The 24,477-nt window shown below is 34.3% G+C and overlaps 1 protein-coding gene across 5 annotated transcripts in view; it reads left to right on the forward strand.

Moving 5' to 3' along the window:
- The window catches only part of ANKS1B (ankyrin repeat and sterile alpha motif domain containing 1B), an 860,521-nt gene that overhangs the window by 259,560 nt on the left and 576,484 nt on the right, over positions 1 to 24,477 (forward strand). For all 5 annotated transcript variants that reach the window (XM_032493560.1, XM_032493561.1, XM_032493562.1 and 2 more), the window contains exon 10: positions 17,932 to 18,097. In XM_032493560.1, the coding sequence (XP_032349451.1) occupies positions 17,932 to 18,097 (166 nt within the window). The remainder of the gene's footprint in view (positions 1 to 17,931; positions 18,098 to 24,477) is intronic.

Genomic DNA, 24,477 nt, shown 5'->3' on the forward strand with positions numbered 1-24,477 from the left:
AATTTTTGTCAATTTTGTTGATATTTTCAAAGATCCAATGTTTGGTTTTATTGATTTTTCTCTATTGTTTTTATATTCTCTATTTTCATTTCATCTAGTCTTTATTATCTCATTACTTCTGACTACTTTGGATTTTCTTTTTTCCCCTTGTTCCTGAATTTTGAAGACTGTGTCATTGATTTGAGATCTTTCTTTTTTTATTATAGGTTTATAGGTATGCATTTCCCTCTAAGCACTTTTTTAATCTGCATCCCATAAGTTTTGGAATGTTGTATTGTTCTTTTCAGCCCTCTGAAAGTATTTTCTAATTCCTTTGTGATTTATTCTTTGACTCATTGGTTATTTAGGAAAATGCTATTTAATTTCCTTATGTTTGTGAACTTCCTATTTCCTCCTTTTATTGATTTCTAATTTCATTATTTTGTGGTCTTGGAATATACTTTGTATAATTTTAGTTCTTTCAAATGTATTGGTACTTCTTTTGTGGTCCAACATATAGTCTATTCTGGATAATGTTTCATGTGGACTTGAGAAGTATGTGCATTTGGTAGAATGCTCTATAGATGTCTATTAGATCTAGTTGGCTTATGGTGCTGTTCAAGTCTTTAATTTGTTTCTTGATATTATGTCTAATTATTCTATCTGTTATTGAAAGTAGGGTATTGAATTCTCCAACTATTATTGTTGAATTGTCTGTTTCTCCCTTCAATTCTGTCAGTTTGTACTTCATTTGTTTGGGACTGTGTTTATATATGTTGTATCCTCCTGATGGAGTGACCATTTAATTTATATAAATTTATTAAATGTTCCATTTTTAATCTCTGTCAACAATTTCTGTTTCTTGTTTCTTAAAGTTTCAATATTAGTATAGCCACTCTAGCTGTCTTTGGGTTACTGTTTGCATGGTGCGTCTTTTTCCGTCTTTTTACTTTAAACATATTAGGGACCTTGAATTTAAAGTATGTCTCTTGTAGATGCTATGTAGTTACATTATTAAAAAAAAAAAAAAAAACTGTCCTGCCAATCTCCGCCCTTTGTTTGGAGCGTTGAATGCACTTACACTTAATGCAATTAGATAAAGTAGGATTTATGCCTGCCATTTTATTATTTGTTTCCTATGTATTATATATATATCTGTTTCTTTTTTCCTCATTTACTGCCTTCCTTTGTGTTAAATAGATATTTTCTAGTTTACCATTTTAATTCCTGTGGTGTTTCTTGTATTATTTTTTTGTTGTTATTTTCTTAGTGAGTGTACTATGATTACAATTAATATTTTAACTTAAAATAATTTATTTTGAATGAATACCAGTATAATCTCAACAGTATTTAAAAATTTTGCTCCAATATAGCTTCATTTCCTACCCCTATTTGAGTTATTTTCATACTACTCTAGATTTCATTTACATCTTCGTACATTATAAACACATCAACCCAAATTTACAATTACTGTTTTTTGTAGCTATTTTTAATCAGATATGAAGTGAAAGGAATTACTGTTCATTTATACTGTTCTTCATATTTACCTATGTAGCTGCTTTTACCCATGCTCTTTACTTCTTCATGAGGATTTGAGTTACTCTCTAGTGTCCTATTTCAGGCTATAATTCTTCCTTCAGTATTTTAGTATTTCTTTTAGGGCATGTCTACTAGCAACAGATTTTCTTAATTGTTGTTTATCTGGGAATGTCTTAATTTGTCTTGAATTTATAAAGGATAGTTTTCCTGAATATAGAATTCTGGGTTGACATTTTTTTTCTTTCAGCATTTCAAGTGTTTTAACGCACTGCCTTCTAGACTTCATGATTCCTGGAAAGTTAGCTATTAATTTTATTGCGGATTCTTTCTACAAGATGATCATTTTTTTCTTGTTACTGTCATGATTCTCTCTGTCTTTGTTATTGAATAGTTTTATTATATGTCTACATGTGGATCTCTTTAATTCTTTAGATGTGGTTCCTTTGGTTATTTGAGTATATTTATAACATATGACAAAGTCTTCATCTAGTAAGTTCAGTATCTGTTAACTGGTTTTTCTTCTTAAATATGGGCCTAATCTTTCTATTTCTTTATATGTCTTATAATTTTTGTTGGAAATTAGACATTTAAAATAATATAAAATGGCAACTCTGGAAATCAGATTTATCCCTTCCCAAAGTTTTTTGTAGTTACTCTCTGTTTAATGACTCTCTTAGATTAATTCTGTCAAGTCTAAGTTGTTTTTCATTTGTGGCCACTTAAGTGTCTGCTTGGTTAGCTTAGTGGTTACCTTATGATTTGACAGATATTTCCTTAAATACCTTGAACCAATAAGCCTCCCTATGCCAAGGACTCTGTGTGTTGAGGCATGTCTTCCAGTTCTGGCAGTTTATATATTGGCCTTAGCATTTACTTGCTCCTTGTACAGAGCTTCAAGTTCAACCAGAGGTGAGAGATTAGAGTCTTCTTAGATTTTTTCTGGGCATGCACACAGTCTTGCACACGTGCATAGACTTTTTGATCCATAGAAATATGCTGGAGCTTTTCAGAGACCCCTATAGACATCTCATTCCCTAGATTTTCCTTTTAAGTTTTTTGGAGAGTCTTTTATTAGCCACTACTGATTTCACTGGCTCCAGCAACTGTGATGTTAAACAGCTACAATTTTAAACAATTGCTGCTAGTTCATTTTAACAAACACATAGAGGATAGGGCCTATCTCACTGAGTGAGATCTGCAGCAGGTCAGATAAAAACAAGCCCTGTAAATAGGCCTTTTCCAGAGGACTGCTCAACATGTTAAATCTGGAGAATTATTTGTGGATGTGAGGATGTTTGCAGCACTCCAAACCCATTAATCCCACCACTACCACCCCCATCTCACACACACGCACATGCACACTCACACGCACACGCGCGCACGCACACACACACACACAGCCTAGTGGCTTCTAGGCTGCTGATTTAAAGATTTACTATTGTGAGTCTGCTAGTTTTTTCCCTGTGGAACTTGGGAGAGGGAAATGGGAATGGGGCAAGTTAAAATGCCACAATTCTCACCGTTTGTACAAAGGTTCTGCTGATTTTCTGGAATAGATTCTACGTAGATTGTTGTAAGCTTTTGGCTAATTTCCAGTTCTGAAAGAATTGATTTTTGGCATTTTTTATGAATGTTCTTGTTGTTTTATGGAGGAGTGGATTTTTGGAGATCCTTACTTCTTCCAGAAGTGCTTCTTCCCTGGCCTTTAAAAGAGATGAAGAGTAAATCATGTTTAAATTTAGTGTTAAGCTGAACCAATAAGCAGATGAACTCAGATGAGGCAGAGTGCTGGCATGGAGTTAACTGGAAAGTGGTATAGAGTAGAAGAGATTGGTGAGTTAAAGGCTAAGCTAGAATGTTTTGTTTTGAATAAAAGGTATTTGGAAGGTACTTGAGTTCGTAGACCATGAATAATGTGAGGATAATGATGCTTAAAGATTATCTTAATGATTTGGTTTTGCATAGGGCAAAATGAAGCTGGAGGTGAGTTTAGAGGCAGTGCCAATAATCTACATGTGTGATGCTGAGGCCTATCTTAACATGGCAGTTATGGACTCAGAAACGCAAGGGTGAATTGGTCATGGAATTTGGTGATGGACTGGATCTGCGGAGTAAGGGAATAGAGGAGTTTCAAAAGATATAAATGTTGCTGCTCTGCTCTGCAGAGATGATGGTAGAGTAATAATAATTAGGACAATAGAAAGGCAGATATGTGGCAATTTTTTATTGTGACATCTTAAAATTTCCTTTATTTAACTAACAGTCTCTCCTTAAGCTCTTTGCAGACATGTGATCATAAAGATTAAATGAATAAGTGATATATTTTAAAGCCAGGGTTTTATACTATCAAAGGCTAAATATTATCAAAGGCTTCCTAAATCACATTAATTTAGAAAAAGGAGAAGAAAAGGAAAGGTGTTTATTTTTAAGTCTAAAGATATTCCAGAATGTTTTATTATGTTAACTTACTTTTCTAACCAGTGATTCTCTGGTAAAGCAGATGTAAGAATTCTACAGTTTTGTGTTATTGGGGTTTAATTACTGTGTGTAGAAATGATAGGTTCACAGCTTTGAATATGTATTAATAGAATGTGTTTTAATAGTGTATCTTTTGTAAGTGAAAGAATCCTGTGTTCAAGCACTCCTTGTTTCTTACAACACAATGCTTTTTTGTCAGCATGTTGATTCATCGTTAGTTTTCAAATGATTTTTCTCCTTTATTTTTCCAAAGTCTTTGAGGAGAGAAAGCAATAAATGAAAAAGGAGATGATTATCAATGAGACGATTGTTTTAATTCCTATAATTGAGAAATGTCAATTCCTGTGTGGTATCAAAATTAGATTTCTGGACTCTCCTCTAACTTATGACCATTTCTCATGCAGTTGTTCACTTGTGTATGTACTTCTAACAAGGCTAAAACTGGAGATAGCAGTACAAATTTCCATGTTGCCTTTGCACCATAGTCTTCTTTAATATTTTAAATAATTAGATTATTCATCAATGTTTGTGTTCTTCCAGATTCTTCAAAACATTGAATTATAGATTTGTATTATTTACCTTACTTGGAAGCTAAAATAACAAAAATCAATTATGGTATTATCTTACTTGTCTCCATGAGCAGAGAAGTTAGTGATTGCACAGGGGTTTTCTTATAATTAATGTTTCTGTTAAAATAGCACAAGGATGGGAGGAAGGCTTTGGGAGGCCATTTAGCTTGTATTCCTTATTCTCAAGATTTATTTTTTCTTAATGTTTGTCATTTATATTATTTATTCATTCATCTTCTTGTTAATTGGTTAATCCAATCATTTAATATAAGTTTTAAAAATTTGAGAATCTACTCTGTGCCAGAATTGGGCTGTATTGAGTTCTAACAAAGCACTATTTAGAGCACTTGCTCTGTGGGAAGACAGAATTTAGAAGTAGCTAGCAGTAAAAATATCAAGTATGAATATAGTATCTTAAAATCTAGTATGTCATGAGATACTGAATTGTCTGTACAGAATATTACTGTTGTTTTTAGATTCAGAGAAGAAAAATGCCATGTAGGCAGTAGTAATCATGAAATGCTTCAGGAACTAAGTAAAATTGATGATCGATTGTGAAGAAAAGGAGAATTTCTGCAGGCCTAGAGGAGCCCCTGATCCTCAGAAGAGGTGATGACAGCATAAGCAAGACAGAGGCGGGTGTGTGACATTCAGAATGAGGATTACTGAGTACATCATCCTAACAGACATTTCGTTTGGAAGATATCCTTGAGGAGGCATTGGAAACCTTGAAAAGTAGAACAATTATTTTAAAATTTATATTTTCATTCAACAAATATTCATTTGATGATTACTATTGTCCTTTAATAATAATACCTACTTTTTAGCAATGATATGAAGCTGTAGATCTCAAACTGGACCGCTCAATAGAGGTACTGTAAAGGGCTTGCAATTTTATACAGGCACCAAGTTCGACTATAGATTACATAAATAATAGGTCTTACATATCCATTTTTATTGTTTTCAAGTGTGGATAAGTTTTGCTCTGATTAATAAAATAGAAACTTTCTGTTTTTTGCTCATGTATTAACTCCCTCAAAGGAGTTAAATGATTTGTAAATTTGGGAGCAGAAACTGATCATGTGTCACTAATTCTCTTTGTGATCTTCTCACCGGCACAGAGTATGTGCAGTCAAGCTTAGCAGTGAAGAACCTGCTCAGACTTGGGAAACCTGAGGCTAGTCTGTCTAATTCTGGGTATAGTAGTACCTAAGCCACATACGTTAGTGTCTGCTCTGTCACTAACCCAAGCTGACATTTTAATCCATTTGCCAGAAACTTCTGTTTTATTCATGGGATGGCTAATTGCCAAACAAACCTGACTTATTATGCAGACCAAAGCTCGTCTGTTTACATATTGTGTGTGTCTCTTTATTGCTACAACAGCAGCCTTGAGTAGTTGCAAAAAAGATCATATGGCCTGAAAAGCCTAATGTATTTACTCTCTGACAATTTGCAGAAAAGATTTCTCAACCCCTGGACTCCTACCTATAATTTGTGCAGGGAATGAGGAAGTCATTTATTGTACTCCTTAAATTTATAACTTAATTCCAACATTATCATATAGGGATTTGTAAAAAAATTTTTACATTGAAAAACATGTGTTATTATTCAAAATGGTAGAAACCCTTTGTGTAAAAATGGAATAGACTCAGAGATGGGCGATTGGAGACTATTAAAGTAACGTAGGTATGAACCGATGAAGTTTGAACTAATTTGGTGATTATAGAAATAGAAAAGTAATACTGGGTTTAGGAGTTATTATAAAGTGCAAATTTTACAGAACTTGCTGAGTGTTTCTTTATAGTAACAGTAAGCATGATGGAACTGGAGAAAGTAAAATGCTTCCAAGAGTTTGTGCCCAGGTGACTGGGTGAATGTCCTGGGAGCAATATGTAGTGTATTTTACTCTGTCTGCCTTGTCTTTTGCCCTTTAAGTCACACATTCACTAACATCAGGAATAAAGACCCCAAGCCGAGTTTCAGCAGTCACCCAGGGCTCCTCGCTATTACCAGACCTACCAACACTAAACAAATGTCTGTTTAACTTCAACAGCAATCCAGCAGTTTCTTCTTATAAACTTGGTGATGTCCTTTGTCTTCTCAATACTTAAGTTAAATCTCAGTTATTTTTCTAACAGCTTTAACAGGTTTATCTCCTGACTCCCTATACCTAGTTGTGAATCCTATTTCTTTATTTATGTTTGAATATTCAATTTTTCAGTTTATTTATTAGTTCAGTGTTTGTTTATTTTTCTAATAATTTGTTTTCTGCCTCTTTCCAAAAAAGAATATGAGGCTTGGACTCCTCATATTGCAAAGAAATCCTTTCATATAAATAATCTTGGTTTCTTTCTTTGTGTTTTTTTTTTTTTTTTTTTTGCTTTTCTTCTCTTTTTTTGGCTATAATTAATACTTCCTAGACTATGCATTCCTTAGTCTCTTAGCCTCATAATGTTTCATAAGATGTAGTTTTTCTCTTTGTCACCTTGTTATTGGTGAACTATGTTCTATTTCTTTTCACTCCTTATGTAGATTATCTAGATCTTTTTATGAAGATTTGTACTGAGCTGATCCCTATTTAGTTTGCTTGGCATTTGACATATTTTTAGTTGCATTTGTGTAATTTATTAAGAAGATTATTCTTGGGATTCCAACCATGTTCAATTTCACCTGGGATATGCAAATTTCTACACAATACTACCAGAAATAAATATCAAAGTTCTTATATATTTGAAATGGTATCATCATCTTCCTTAGGTGGTATTTAGACTTATGGACTTTTTTTTTCTCTGAAAATAACAAGTATATATAGTTTTTAAAAAGATCAAGCAAAACAAAAGAGAATATGGTCACATTCTCCAATGTTAACCACCAAGAGTTTCTAATCATTCCTTCTAGAAATATTCCATGCGTATAAAATATGTGTGCATACTTTCTTTTTATACAGACATGAATGTACATTATATATTATTTTTCCCTTTTTATTTGTTTTAGCTCAATGTATCAGTACCTACACATTCATTTCATTTTTTGAATGACTAAATAGTAATGATGGCTACATTTTTTCAGCATTTAGGCACTTTGGCATGACACTAAGTACTTTACAAAATTCATTTCATTTCAAAAGTATTTCATTAATTTTATTATTTATTCACAACCAACAACAACCCTTTGAGGTAGATCCTGTTAATACTCTAAAACTGCAGATGAGGACACTGAGAATTTGCTAAGGCAACTTTGCTAAAAATGGCAGAGCTAGGATGATAACTCCATACTCTTTCATTACTGTTCCAGTGTTTTTCAAGTCTATTTTATCAACCATTTGCATTAATTTTACCTGGGAAACTTGTAAAACATAAATCTCCAGGCTCACTGTCAGAGATTCTGATTTAGTAAAAATTTGGGGGAAAATAAGTCTGAGTTATTAAAAAATGATCCAAAGTAGACTTTATGTAGTCTAAAAGTCTGTGGACCTCTGCATTATATATACTACAGTGTCTCCTTATATGAATATTTATTAAACAGTGTTTTAATAATGAACCAAAAAATTATTTCCAGTCCTCTTAATCTATAAACAATGCTTTAGTACACATCTTTACATATACATTTTTATTTGTATTTGTGAGTTTAATTGTAGAAAAGATTTCTAGAAGTAGATTCCTGAGTAAAAGAGTATGTGCACTTAAGATTTTTGAAACACTTTTGGGAATTTTATTAAAACAGAGATAATCCTCTTTACCTTGCTAGTCACTAGTAATTATTATTTTCCAAGAGTAAAGATTTTAGAACACTAAAAGAGATTAGTCAATAGTTTTCTGAAATCAGTTCTTTTTTTAAAAAAATCCTGTATTAGTTTACTGGGGCTGCTGTAACAAAGTACCACAGACTGCATGGCTTAAACAACAGCAATTTGTTTTCTCACAGTTCTGGAGTGTAGAAATCGAAAATCAAGGTGTCAGTAGGGCTGGCTGCTTCTAAGAATAATCGGTTCTATGCCTTTCCCCTAGCTTCTGGTGGTTTTGTTGGCAACCTTTGGCATTCCCTGGCTTGTGACAGCATAACTGAAGTTTTCACATGGTGTTCTCCCTGAGTATGTGTCTGTCTCCAAATTTCCTTTCTATGGGGCTTACCCTAAATGACTTCTTCTTGATTTTACCAATTACATCTGCAATGCCCATATTTCCACATAAAATCACATTCTAGGGGTCAGGACTTCGATATAAATTTTGGGGAGACACAAATCAACTATAACATACCTAAAGTAACATTCTTGGTACCAACACTGGTTTGTCAGCACTTTGCTGCTGAGATTTACACTGTGGTTTCAAATATATAATTGGCACCTAAACTTTGAAGTGGCTGATCAAGAGAGACTTAATTAAGAATCAAGCTTTGTGGACATTGATTGGTAACACTTACCAGAAGGGACAATATCTTGATAACACTTACAACTCAGATGATTGTTATTGGTAAAATGTGATTATAAATGTTCTCATTCATGATATGAGTCATGCTTTTGTCACATACTCCCCACCTTCATTTCATTATTTAACAGAAGCATTAAATGTGGCATGTATAAAATAATTGTTTAGACAGCAAGATTGATAATTATGCAATACATATAAATGATGCCTTTGCAGTACCATGCTCTATGAATAATAATGGCAGTTTATCAATCTCATCTGTTCCAAGTGAAAGAAAAATTTTAACATGGCAGAAGTCCAAGAGTTGATGCTTTCTAAAGGTCTACTCTAACAATGGACAAATTAGCCTGAAAGAGATTTACATCAATTCACACTTCAACTAGTGGTATACAGAATACCCGTCTTTCCAAATCCTTCCTAACACTATGTACATTCTACAGCAATTTGATCAGGAATGGTATAGCATGTATTACTTTAATTACATATATGTAATTATAAATGAGATCAAGTATTTTTTCATATTAGAAATTTCTAGCTATTTATCATGAACTACTCCTATCCTTTGCTCACTTTTTCCCTTCAGTTGATGATCTCTGTTATTGCAATTTGTAACTCTCTTTATGTAATAAAGATGTTAGCCCTTTGTCTCATGTGTCAAAGAATTTCCCCAAATCTGTCATGTTTCTTTATTTTTTGATGTTTTAATGGCTTTACAGAAGTTTCATGTTTGTATGTACACAAATTCATCAATCTCTTTATCTACAGCTCTGGTTATGTGTCTGGTTATAGCTCTTGGTCAAAGTTCATTCGTATTTCAAGATTATTTTAAAATTATTTTAAATATTTATCTGAAATTTATTTTGGTTTAAGGAATGAAGTAGTAATACAGTTTTATTATGTCTTTCCAAGTGACTAGTCAGTTCTCTCATTGGCAATTATTATATAATCAACTGTTTTTCTGCTGATTTGAAATATCACCTTCATTATATAATAAATTTCCACAAGCATTGGAGCTTTTTCAAAAATTCTCTCTTCTAATTTATTGTCTTCCAATTATTATACCAGAGCCATTTATGATTTATTTAAACATCTGATAGATGCTGATCTCTACCCGCTCCATTACTTTTCTCTTTTCAAATTGATACCTAGCTATTGTCAGACATTTATTTTTTCAAGTGCACTTTAGGATTACTTGTCAAGATCCAAGATGGAGTGGGAGGGAAACTACTGCAATACGACTGCATTAAATTTAAAACTAAGTGAAAGTGAAAGAATCACTATCTTTAAAATATTGAGTCATATCAAAATATAACAAGGTGTAGTTTTCCTTTGGAGTCCAATTTTAATGTTCTTCTCTCAGCTCTTAATAATTTGTGTTGCCTTCTTCTCGTGTTATTATATTAGTTTCCTATTGCTGCATTAACCAATTACCACAAACTCGGTGGCTTAAAAAGACCATAACTTTATTAATTATTGATTCTGGAAGTCCAAAATGTGTCCCACTGGGCTAAATTCAAGGTGCTGGTAGGGCTGCATTCTTTTCTGGAGACTCTAGGGAAGAATCTATTTTCTTGCCTTTTCTAGCTTCTATGATCTGCATTCATTCTTTGACTCATGCCTATATTATACCTTTGAAGCCAACAATGGCCTGTCAAGTCTCTCACATTACATCAGTCCAATACTGAATCTCCTTCTCTCTTTCACTTTTAATGACCGTTGTGATTACAGTGGACCACCTGGATAATCTAGGATGATCTCCCCATCTCAAGATCCTTAATCCCATCTAAAAGCCCCTTTTACCATGTGGTATAATATATTCACAGGTTTTGGAGATTAGGACATGAATATCTTTAAGAGAATATTATTCCGCCTACCACTGTCATCAATTGTCCTTTCCCTGTCTTATTGTCGCTCATTCTTCCCTTCATTCAAAGTCTCTCATTTCCTTATTTTTCTTATTATTCCATATTCATGTTGCAGTCTTCCTATTTGGATGTCACTGTAAGTCTTTAGGACATACTTTTCTTGATATTGCAGAACACGTCAGAACAGTAAGACAACTTACAAAAGCTTTCATGTACTTTGAGTCATTTGGAATTGTGAGTCATCTCTATCTTCGAAAGAGCCATAAACACATACTCCCTTGCATTTGTTTTACTTTCCCCATTATCAGAAAGAGTTGAGGAAGCAGTGGAAGTATGCAGGTAGCTTGTATCGTAGTACTAACACAATACTATTCCTGTTGTTTATTATTCCTGTTCCTGTTATTTACCTGACATCTTCAAACTCATCTAAATCAAGCCACCGTATTCTGTTCTCAGGAGATGCCTTATAGGCTTGAAGATTTCCAGTGGCAGAGAACCTGCTGCTTGCTAAACAGCCTATTTCTTACTGGGAAGCTCTAATAGTTAGAAAGCTTGTCTTGGGCTGAAATCTGTCTCCTTGTTACAATCTCCCTGTCTGCTCTATTTCTAACAATTCTAGTCACTCTTCTGTTTTTCAAATATTTGTGATACGTGTTTTCCTGCAACTTTTCTTCTTCAGTCCCTCCCCACATGGCATGAGTTTGATACGCAGTGCTTTCCTTACCCATGTCCAGAGAAAACAGTCCATTTGGTCTTTACACCTCCTCAAATGTAGACCCCAGTACCAAGCTGAGTGTACCAAGTGTGGTCTTGCTACAGTGCTGGTTGAGCTGCTTCAATTTCCCCTGTGTGGTTAAGAATAGAGCTGTGTTAAGAGGCAAGTCACAGATGTCAAAGTAAACTAGAAAACCTCTAAGTCACCTTACTTCTGATTTTAAAAACCACATCATTGGTGCTTTTGAGAAATGACAATGCCCAGGTCCCTGATTGTTGCTAAAGTTTTTCATGAATCAGAAGGCCAAGTATCCTTCAGCCTTTCTGATGAATAAAATCTTGCACCAACTTACAAAGGATGGTCAACATCATAAAGTTAGCCTATCTCTTATGAAACTCCTAAACCAGATCATTCCCAATTTTAATTAGCACAGAGGGAGGGAGGGCTGTCACATTCTCTGATCTAAATATCATTCTTGTATTAAATCAGCCAGTGCCACATTATGTCTTTCTTTAACTGGTGTATTACACTCTGACTCATACTGTCAGCTGTAACTTCTGATTCTTTTTTCTTGGTATTGCTAATCTACATACTCCCAAGCTGAATCTTTATCACTAATTTCTGTACTGAACCATAGGACCTCATATTTAGTCGCTAATAAACTTTGACTTGTTAGACTGAGCCCCCCACCAATGATTTTAAACTTTTATAGGAACACAGTGCAAACAGCAAGTGAAAGCATATTATGTATACTTTTATTGTTTATTTTTTTCTTGGGGAGGGTACACAATATTAGTTTATACAGTGCTCTTAGTATGTATCTTTTTGAAGCACTATTTGGTCTACACATTGTACAAGTAACTGTAACAGGTAGAATAAATCTGACTAAGTAAGCCTAAGCATCAAAGCTGGATATTCTCTCAGGAGCTGTGAAGTTAGGCAGTACAGAGCCTTAGCGATCTGTTCAGGATTTCAGAACAAGCCATTAATCAGAAGAGAGCTTGCAAAGATCAAGGCAGAGAGCACAGTCTTAGGCGTGCTACCATTATAAAACTTCAAGCACAGAAATAAGTCTGGGATTCAGGAGCTAGGCATTAGAATAAATATAGAGGCCAAATATCAAGAAAAAAGCAAAAACTGCTAACCAAATTGGAGCCAAATTTTGCTAGACTAGTACAATGGAGTCTTGAAAAGTGAGCCACAAATTGTTGGCTCTCAATTATTTTAGTCCCTCTGGTCCATTACCACAATTTACCATCGAGAGTATTTTGGCAATTAACCTGTATATCAAAATCCAGATTTCCTACTGTAAGGAAGAGGGCTTACAAAGACTAAGAAGTTGGCAGGGCTGGAGACTACCTAATAATGTGCAGAGTTTCCTGTTTCTCTTAGTTGTGACAATAAAGATCTGTCATAGTCCTTTTTGTCTGTGATACAATAATATGAACATTAAATTTGCTGAAATAAGATCTAGGTGGGATCCCTGAAACTTCCTTTAATCAGATGTTTAATATTGGACACCTAATAATTCCAAGCCTTAGGGTCTGGATAGAAATAATAGTAACATTGGTAGAATTGTTACGAGAACTAAATAAGAATCTTGTGGCTAAATGAAATACTATTTACTTTGCAGACTATAAAACACTTCGTAAGTGTAAGTTGCTGTTCATACAGTGATTTGAATATGTGATAGTTTTTGAATAACATTTTTTGAGATCTCATTCATTCAACAAATGTTCATTAAGTGCATATTATGTGAAGAAGATGGTTGTGGTCCTTGCCTCTATGATTCTTTAATTCTAGTCAAGGAAGCAGACCTTAAAACACTAACTGAAATGTTAACTATTTTACATATTTTTTTAGCATATACTCTTAGAGTCCTGCTATGAACATGGCACTTTGCTAGGTGCTAGACAAGCATGTCTTTAGTTATTAACCCCATTTATCTTATAGATTAATGGGATTATTTTCAACCTTTAGTTTATTCTTCCAGATCTTGTTATTTTAATGAATTTACTATCTGGATTATTAATGCATTTAATGACATCATTCAGCGTGGAATTTCGGGAATATTATGAAAGACCAAGTTAAATGCTTAAAAAGAATCAGCATGTACTATGACTAGAACATTTTCTGATTCTCTTATCAAATAAAGTTATGATGAAAGAAAATGAATTTATTTTAACTGACTTAGTAACTTTATGTTAGTGTTTGAAAGTGAGTTAATTGGGAGAGAAGCAGGGCTAGAGGTAAGGAGGCTGGTTTGCAAGTTGTTCTAGCAGTTCAGATGACAGGTGTTGGTGACCTGGACTAGGGCAGTAGCAGGGGTGGAGAGAAATGAGTGTGTTTTAGATAGATAATTCAGTGTTGAACATGGGACTTGGGGAATGACTGAGCATGATGTTGAGGAAGAGTGGGAATGAAGATAGTCCCCAGGCTGTTTGAGTGGCTGGTGTATGGAAGTTTGTTCACAGTCAGGAAACAAAGAAAAAGGGAAATTGACAAAATGTTTAAAGATTTTTTTTTTTGAAAAATAAACATGAGGATAATCATGAATGCTTTGATAAGGATGAATATGAGGAGAGACATATGCTACAGATAGAAAAATTAATTTTAAGGCTTCGAAAATCAAAACAGAACGATTCTGGTACTAGAATAGACTGACATATGGAACCAATTAGAAAGTCTAGAAACAAATTCAGTTATATGTAAGCATATGGCATATACCTATTGTCACAGGAATTCTATTTCAAAAGAACTGGTTGAACGTGTAAGCAAAGATATATGCACAAGAGTGTTCCCTTAAAAGAAAAACATTAAAATTTCAATACGATAAGATCGGCTAAATAAATTATGACCAAGTGTATATCAGAACTTAAATTTATCATATAGACATATATCTGTCCTTGAAACTTGTTCAGAATACATTATTAAAGGTAAATATCAAATCGGGAAACATTATATATAATACCTTTATATATTTATATATAATATCTTCACATAAGATTTACAGAAAATCCCTTGAACCTTTACCCTACTTTGGGTGGGAAAACACAATGCCCTCCTCAAGATGTCTATAGAATCTACAAGGCATCCAATCTCAGTTCTCATGATTACCTTTTGTTGCAAATTCCTTATGTAGAACTCTTGCTTTCATTCATTTTTCCCATCTTATGTCTATTCTTGATTCTCTGCCCCATGACTACTGGAATAGGTAATGTACCCTGATTACATGTACCAAGGTACGTTGTACAGGAATATTCATAGCAACATTGTCCTTAATAAAAAAAAATCTGGGAAATGTCTTAAAGTCCATTGTCAGGAGAATGTGTAAATGAATTTGTATACCTGTATGGTGGACTCCTGTGTCACACTGAAAATAAATGAAACTCAGAAATACAATATTGATTGAAAAAAGTCACACAAGGACAAGAGCATTTTATATTATATATATTAAGTTCAAAAGCATACAGTATGAGACAGTTTATTTTTTTTATTGATACTTACATATGTAGTTAAATTTTAACAACAATCCAGGGGATTATAAACACAAAGTTCAGAAAAAGATTTAGCCATGGCTGGGGAGGGAGAGGCTGGGAATGCAAAGGGGAACGTGGGATGGGAGGGGTGAATTTCAGTGGTAATGTTTTATCTCTTAAACATGAACATTCGTGTATTTATTTTATTATTTTGTAATTTCATATGTACTCTTTTGAGGGATACTTGTCAGGTACTTTGTTGAATGTCCCACTTTTTTGGCAATATGAAATATTTGGGTACAAAAGTATAGTTTTACGATCTTTGTTGTACTATCCCCTTCTCTTGGGCCTTTCACTTTCCATAGGAAGCCATGTGTGTACTACCGACTTCTGCACCAGTGAGAAATGATGGCACTCCCTTAGGAAGCAGAAGAGGGTATACTTCATTATTGTTTAAAATAGTTTGTCTTTCCTTTGCACACACCCACATGTCCACATACACGTTTACAGAGGGAAGCCATCTGGGAGAATATACACCAAAATGTTACTATTAGTTATCTGAGCATGCTGGGTTTTCATGTGACGTTTTCTCTGTATATTTTCTAATATTTCTCTAATAATTGTATACACTTAATCTACTAACTCATCCTGTGTGGTTAAATTTCAAAGCCTTTAAAATCCTCATAATTCTTTATAAACACAGTAAAAGTCCAACTTAACGAAATCCGTGAAGAATAGGTTGTTCTGATTAATTTAATTTTAGGATGCACCAGGGTTTAAGCTGGAGACTCTTTCTTCATAGACTCATTACAATCTTACTGTAATCTCACTTTTTCATTTTTGACATGCAAGACAGTAAACAATAATGGAAAACAGAAAAGTAGGGTACTTTACAAATTAAAAAGGCATTATCCTTTTCCTAACTGGTGTTTAGATTTGTTTGAAAGGATATTAGAAACTGACTATTTAGTTGATCAGTAAATATTTATTGAGCACCCATTATGTGGCAGGAGTTGTATTAGATTCTGAGGATGGAGGGGTGAACAAGACAAATCCCAGCCTTCATGGAGTTTACAGTCATCTGGTGTATTCATTGAACAGTGTGTTTTATACATAATTTTATTAATAGATCGTTCTGTGTAAACATTTCCAGTTATGAGAAATTCCTTCTGTTGCTTTCTAGTGCTATTTTTTTAGCTAATTGTTACATTAGAGCATTTTTATTTTAGAAGATAAGCAATATTGTTAATTCACAGAAAATTATTTTTTGTGTTGACCCAAATTTACCCTCCTTGACTTATAAACATTGGTCTTTGTTCTGCCTTTATGAACTTTAGAATAAATCTACCACAGCAACCTCTCCCCTTCCCTGCTTTGTGGGATAGCTCTTGAGGGATAGCCTTTCAAATATGTCGAGAAAACTATTATGCTGCTGTTAGAATTTTCCGGGTTAGAACACTGCAGTTCCTTTCATCATTTCTTCTGTGACATGGTTTTTAAATCATATACCATCCTGATTGCTTTCCTCTGGATGCTTTCAACTTTCTCACCGTTTGTTGTTAAAAATAAATTACTCCCAATTTCCTGCTTTCAATAGAGTAGAGTGAATATAATTGACTCTTTGATGTGTGAGGGTCTGGTGTGGTCTGAAAGCAATTACACTGACCTTGAATACTTATTCTACTGTACTGTAAATATCATTATAGAGAAAAATAGGAGCTTTACCAATTTAGCTTTACTAAATCTTTACCAACCCTTGGATATATCTTGGAAAATTTTTAAGAAGTGATTTCTTTTTCTTTTGATAGTGAAGTATACTTTATAAAGGTAAAAAATATCAAAAGCCAAACATGATTCATTGTGAAATTCATCATGCAGATAATCTGTTTTTCTTTTTGAGTATACTGTGAACTCTCTGAGGGCAAGGCTTATATCTTATTAGTTTTTTTTTTTTAATCTCTAGCAGTTAGCACAGTCCTAAATGTCTATGATAGAAGCCTAATAAATATTTGTTGACTGTTACACCTTGTACAAGAAATTAAGACCTTATAAAATGAAGTAAATTCCAATTTTTAGAATATATTGAAGAATCTATAATACAGAATTAGACCTTAATTTTATCCTAACCTGAAAAGAGTAACCTTAGTATATTGGTTAACAGTATTCACAAAGATAGTGTTGGGTGGGAACATATTTACCTCTAAATGATTGGAAACCCAATTAGCAATTACTCAAACAATAAGAACTTTAATATTTGCTTATGAAGCCTGCAAAAACTGGTCCTGGGGCTATTTGAGCAGCTCAATGACATAAAGGTCCTAGGTTCTTTATCCTTCTGTTGCCATTCTTGGCCTGTTACCTTTTTGATTCTAGGCTTACTGCCTAGCCACAGACATCAAAACTGCATCCAGAGAGAGGAAGCTGAGGATGGCCAAGGCTCTGAAAAAGCCTCTTTGCATTTATTTTCTCTGAGGAGAAAAAATTTTCCTGAAGACTTCCAGCAAACTTCCTCTTATATCTAACTGGCCAAATACTGAGTTATATGGCTATCTCTAGGAAGCAGGCAAAGGAGTAGAGTCTTAGAAATAGTAGTTGATTAGTTAAACAACAGCCTATGCCACATATAGTAGAAAGTACACATATATTACATAAAGAGATCAAGAATTTTACTAGTACAGTGATAAATTCAAGAGAACCAAATTATAAGTACCCTTCTAAAAAGATCACTGATATTATTGGGGTTACATGATTGCATAACTTTTTCAAACAAATAAATCACCACCTCTTGATCACTTTTGAAAGAACTGATGAACCTTATTACCTTTTAAACAGGCTGTATCTTTATCACAAAGCTATTTTTATTTTTCTCCTTCCTTTCAGGAGTCCTATCCAAAGAAGAGGAATTACACTATGGAAATTGTACCATCTGCTTCACTGGATACATTTCCTTCAGAAAATGAGAACTTTCTATGTGATCTCATGGACACAGCAGTTACAAAGAAACCTTGCTCCTTAGAAATTGCAAGGGCCCCTTCTCCAAGAACTGGTAATGTTTCTTACTAACATTTAGACCAATTCAATTTGCATGCTTGTATATGTGAAGATGTATCATTAATATTTTGGTTTCCCACAATATTTTAAAAATGGAAGTGCCCCAATGTAGTCACAATGGTTTCATCTCATCTCTTCTCTTCTCTTCTCTTCTCTTCTCTTCTCTTCTCTTCTCTTCTCTTCTCTTCTCTTCTCTTCTCTTCACTTCCTTTCTTTTCTTTTTTCTTTTCTTTTCTTTTTTTTGCATTTTGGAGTTCAGGTAAGTCAGAGGGTTTTTTAAATATATATATAAACATTTTTTTTTAATTGAGTTATAGTAATTTTACAATGTTGTGTCAAATTCCAGTGTAGAGCACAATTTTTCAGTTATACATGAAAATACATACATTCATTGTCACATTCTCTTTCGCTGTGAGCCACCACAAGATCCTGTATATATTTCTCTGTGATGTGAAATCTCTTAACTTCTTGGCAAGAGCCTTCATGGAAGTTGCACTTGCTGTGGTGAAGACACTCTGAAAAGGTGTGTGTGTGTCTGAAATCTCTTAATAGTAAAACACCTTCTAGGTCAGATACAAAGCTTTGGGTCTTTTAGAGCTTCATAGTAGATTTGGTAGCAAGGGTCCTTTAATATACTTCTCTGTATCGTTTCTGTTTTCAGGTTATCAAAGCATACTCAGCTACTTCGTGTATTTTATCTCTTTTATGATATTTTTCAGAACCTTTATTTTATTTACTTGCATTATAAGCTAATGAACAAGGCAAACAAATCTTATGCCTATTTTACTGATCAGGAAATTGGAGCTAAGTGTCTCATTTAATACATTGGGTGGGGGTCCTTTACTTGAACATGAGTTTTTGGCTACCATCATATTTGCTTTCTGTTACTTCGCTGCTGCCTCTAAGAAACAATGCAGAGTAGTCACAGGAAAGCTAATGAGGGAGGATATCTTCAGGTGGGTCAGCATATTCAAAGCTGCAAAGAAATTGTAGGAGAAGTTCTAGGGAGATGCTTTTTTGTTGTTGTTAATCCAGTTGCTGCTTATCTTTGAAAAATAAGTTTAAGGAGTGATATGATAAAACCAGATTTCTAGAAATTAATGATAAAACTGGAAAATGCAAAATAAAGAAATGAAAGTGGAGAATACAGATTATTCTTACTAGAGGATTAGAAGAAGAGATGTGATGGTAACATAAGAAAGTAGTACAAGGGAGAAATGGCTAGTTTATTTTAAGATAAGTAAGACTTGGTCAAGTTTAGAAGTTAGAGGAATTTGGTGGTGGAGAGCAAGGGATTGAAGACAAAGAGTAAAAAAATTGAATGGGTAGAAATTAAGACTAAGCCAATCTAAGAAAACACAGATATTGCTTCTATCAGAGAGAAGAGGAAAATAGAGCATTGTGAATACTAAGAAAATCTGAAATACATATTTTCAGGTGGGTTCATTTTCTGAGTAATACAAAAAATTATTGGCTGAAAAGAAGAGCTAGATGTTGAGAAGGGTTAAAGTAAAATTCAGAAATGCCATTTTAAATAATAGGCTGTGGAATTTTATAGAAGTTAACAAGTATTGAGAAGCATTGAGGCTGTGGTGTTTTATGAACCATAAGCACGCAGAAGGAAGATTTTAGGATGAGGTGAGAGCATAATCATGGGAATAGTTTATTGAGCATTTACTATATACTAGATACTGTTCTAAGTGCTTTATGTACATTATTTCATATAATGCTGTAAGGTAATAATATCATTATTCTCACTTTACAGATGAGAAAAGTGAGGCATTGAAATATTTGGTAACCTCCCAAGGTCACATATTAACAAGGGATGGTTGTGGGATGTGAACTTGGGTTGTCCAACTTGTATTCTTAAACACTATGTTATACTTCTGCATTAGATTAGGAGAGGAAGTGGAGTAGAAAGTGCGAGGCAAGTACTGAAATTCTCAAGAAATGTGGAGGTATGTCTGAAAGTCCACATGATAACAATAAAATCAAAAAAAGAATGTTATATAATAGGATAGCATAATTTTCAGATAAGCAGCACATTTTGGATGAAGGTAGAAGAATAGTGAGTGATCCAGAAGCAAGTGAAGAAATGCTGAGAGTTGATAAGAATGAGAGTTGAAAAGAATGAAAAAATCCTCCATAGGAGAGGTCATGGGGAAATAGTGGGGAAATCAGGGGCAAAGCTCACTTAACACAGGAAAATAGAGGGCATATATGTATGAAAATTTAAAAAGCTTTAATGATGAGGTGGAGTTAGCAGTGTGTTGAGGTAGTGGAAGCAGGAATGAAAACACTAAAGAAGAAAACGGGGATTTATTCATTAAACAATCAAAAACTAATTGAGTTCCTTCATGTGCCAGGCACTGTTCTGCATGCTAAGGATACAGATATGAAAAAGACATAGACTCAGGTAACAAGGCTGATTAGGCTCAGAACAACTCTGCTGCTGAATCCTATGCAAATTACACTCATTTCTTCCTTCAGGATTCCCAAACATCAGTCCATTACAGCATGAACTCTTGAGTCTGAGTTCAGGTGTACATGAGTCTCCCAGGTGCAGTTCTTATGGTACAGGTCCTTGACTACCTTTTCTCTTGGCAATGATGACCTTTGAAGTAAAGAAACAAGCTACCAGTCTCCTCTCCCACATACTCAACGTGTTATAGTGGGAAAGGCATAGGAAAACCACAATGGACACTGCCATTCAAATACAGGGAAAACAGGTTACACAGCAATCACTTGTCTGTGGCAATTCTGAATCTAATTCCTTGATTAAGTCTTAATACTATGGTGTAGGAATTGTTGTCTATGGCTGTTAGTTCTGCCCTCAGATTCATTCTTCCTTTTCCAATAAAAGAAACCTATGTTTACAGCTGAATTTCTTTCTTACCTGCTTACTGTCTGCAAAAGATTAGGGTCAAACGACCTCTTTTCATTTTATATTATCTCTGTTCCTTCAAGTTCAATTAGATATGTTTTCTTTTAAAACTCTGTGGACTGTTTGTGTTTCAATTTATACTTCACTCCATTAGATGAAAGCTTATATTCCAGATAATCTCTTCTCTACCTTGTGCTCCTTATGAGACTTCTACAAGACAACGTCCTTGAGATTCTTACAAACCCTATTGTTGAACAGGGAGCATCTATGAGGCATGCCCTTATATCCTCAGAGGGATTTCTATGCAACACCACCTGCGATTTGTCTTAGGTTTTAACAAATGGTCCTGCCTCCCACCTACATTTGGTCATTAGCCCTCTTATTGGAGGACTGCTTGCCATTTGGAGCAGCTTGAGGGTGTTGTTTGTAACTGGCAGTGTCATTCATGGATATAGAATATGTATTTTCTCAGAAAATCACAGTTAAGTATGGATGATAGTTCCTTTTCTGTGTTTTATTATTATTATTATTAACTAGATGAGTTAGTGCAAAATAGGTCTCATCCTGACCAAAAGAAAAAAATTTTATTATATCCTCTGATTTAATTTAAGTATGAAGGCAACTTATTAGTAAATCTATTTTCAACAGGATTTTACAACTCAGCCAGAAAAGAAGGATTCTCTTTCCAAGGAGCATTTTACTAATGTCTCCATGGCAAAAGATTTATATGGAATAAAGAATAATATTGCTGTAGTACTAGGCTCATTAAATAAAGATTAACAAAAGTCCAGTTCTTGCTTGGTAAATTTGCTACGACTCATGTTTCCATGGTCAATATTGACTCATATTTGTTTCCCTTATTGCATCAAGCAAAGGACCTTACATAATCATAGTTGTGACTCAGTTACAAAATGAATGAATCATTAAATGAGTGAATGAATGAATATTATCTTTAAAAGAAAATATCTATAATGGCAGAAAAATCCCTTATGAAATAGTTAGATGCCATCAAAGATAGTGTTTTCTTATCTGCCTTTCATTTAATTTTAACCTTCACAGGGGAATTTTTCCATTTTATGGTTACTAGGCAACCTGTTAATTTGAATCACTTAGTGCAGGCTTTGCTCACTATGGATGCTCAATAAAATCCATTTTGATTAATGAGCAATTTACAACAACATCAGTGAATACTGTTTCCAGTCCTGTTGGGTGAGAATAGATGATCTCTGATACACAATCAATATTTCCGTGCCAGGATAGTGTGGGTCTTTGTTACCTTTATTTAATTTGCTAATAACCACTGGACTGTGGTCAGCCTGAAACGAAAATGTCATCTAAGGAATAATCCTCCATTCCACTACACCTCCCCCAGTATCCTGAAATGGTGAGTAGTGTGAGGGTGATTCTGTAACTTATTTATACCAAAATATTTTTTGCAGCAATGAAGCTTTCTTAATTCTAATGCCAAATTTTTGAAATTAAAAGAATTCAGCTTGGACTAATGTTTATCTCTGCTAAGCAAGTGGGTAGTGTCAACATGATTTCTGTGGGTATGTTTAACTCATTTAAGAGAGCAAACTATTTTTAAGCCCCCTGGAAGCATTCTTTAACATACAAATACTGACCATGCTGATAAGAACCATTTTTATCAAATAGCAATTATTTATTTGGCATTTGCTCTGTGCTCAGTGCGGTCTTAGCTATTTATTAAGGCAGAGCTCTATGCGGTAAATTTGTAACCCAGTGTTAGTTTATAGAGGGGCAAAGAGAGAAAACTAGGTCAGCAGTGTCTACAGTTAAATCCTGGTAAGTTAAATATTCCTTCATCCATATGGACAATTCACCAATTTGAAAATGTAGTCATCGCAGTCTACTCAAATTGGTGGAAATTTGTCATATTTGGAAAACAACATCCTAAACAAAAAAATTATCCTCTTTTTTCTCAAATCAATTTTGGTTGTATTGTATATGAATAACATGAATTGTAGAATCATAAGATTTCTTAAAATACAATGAACTCTTATTAAAGTGATTGTGTGGAGGATATAAGCTTTTTATGATGTCATGTTCCTGTAGAACAGAGTTTCTCTACAATGTTAGAATATGTATAATAATGAGGTAAAACTCCTTAATTTATAGATTCATGCTCATGGAATTCGAGCAGGCCCTCTACTCTGCATCATATTCCACTCTTTCTCGACTTTACAAACTTCTGATATTTTTTCCTGCCTTGTCTCTCACTCTCAGCAGTTGGCCTCACATTTTAATTAGTAGAGAAAATCAGAGTCATCAGGAGGAACTTTAACATCCTCCACCACATCTACAATACAACTCCCCAGCACCCTTCTCTTGCCTGTTCCTCCTGTTAAAATAGAGGATGTTTTTCTCCTATGGAATGTCGATTCTATGCCTCAAGCCTCTACCTTCTCAGGAATTTGACCCTTTCATTCATTCCTTCTCTCACCTGTGTTTTTAATTGTCTTTCTTCACTGCTTATTAACATTTAAATCTCCTTTAAGTCTTTTTCATCTGAAAAACAATAACAGACAATAAGAACAACAATGAAAGCAATGAGTAAACAACTAAAAATTCCCCATCCCACTTGGCTCCTCAGCTACTATTCTTCTCTGTATCCCCTTCACGTCCTTAGTATGCTCATTTTCTTGCTTCTCTTTCTCTTCTCAGCCCACCTTGTCAGGTTTCTAATCCTTACTTCTCTGTTGTACAAGGTCTGTACCAATGACCTTGATGCCACAAAATCCTAAGGACATGTCTCAATCCTCATTTTTTCTTAATCTCTCAGCAGCATCCCACAGGTTAGCATTCCACAGCATTCTACACCTCCATCTTGACACTTTTTCTTCCCTTTGCTGTCCAGGAAAGATTTTCATCTTATTATGCTATTCCCTCTCGAAGTTGACAGCAGACATTCTCCTGCATGGTTCTAAATGTTGGGAATTCCTCAGGGCTCAAAGTCCTCCCTATTCTTTTTACTTTTCTCTCTTCCTAAGTGGTTTCATTCATAGTATGGCTTCTGTTATAATCAACATGCTGTAGACTCCCAAATGTTTCTCTTGAGTCTAGACCACTTTTCTCAACACCAGGCACATCATGCATCCATCCATCCATCTATTTGTCCATCCAATCCATCCATCTACCTACTGAATATCTCTACTTATATGTCTTAAAAACACCTTGACCCTAATAAATCCAAAATCACACATATTTTCCCCCAACTTGTTCTTCATGCAGGGGGGTTCTTTCTCTTAGTAAATGATTTCATTATTCATCTGATTGTAGAAGCCTGTGTATCATTCTTTCCATCTCCATCTTTGTTAGCTTCCATAGGACCAAGTCTTGTGGTTTTTAACTGGAATAGGTGGTAAGGTGAGGGTAATTCTGTAACTTACTATTGATCCCTAACTACTACTCAGATCTATCTGCTTCTCGTAATCTCTACCATCACCAACTACTCTTAAGGATTATTTTAA

This window comes from Camelus ferus, chromosome 12 (genome assembly GCF_009834535.1).
Source record: "Camelus ferus isolate YT-003-E chromosome 12, BCGSAC_Cfer_1.0, whole genome shotgun sequence".
Taxonomy (NCBI): Eukaryota; Metazoa; Chordata; class Mammalia; order Artiodactyla; family Camelidae; genus Camelus; species Camelus ferus.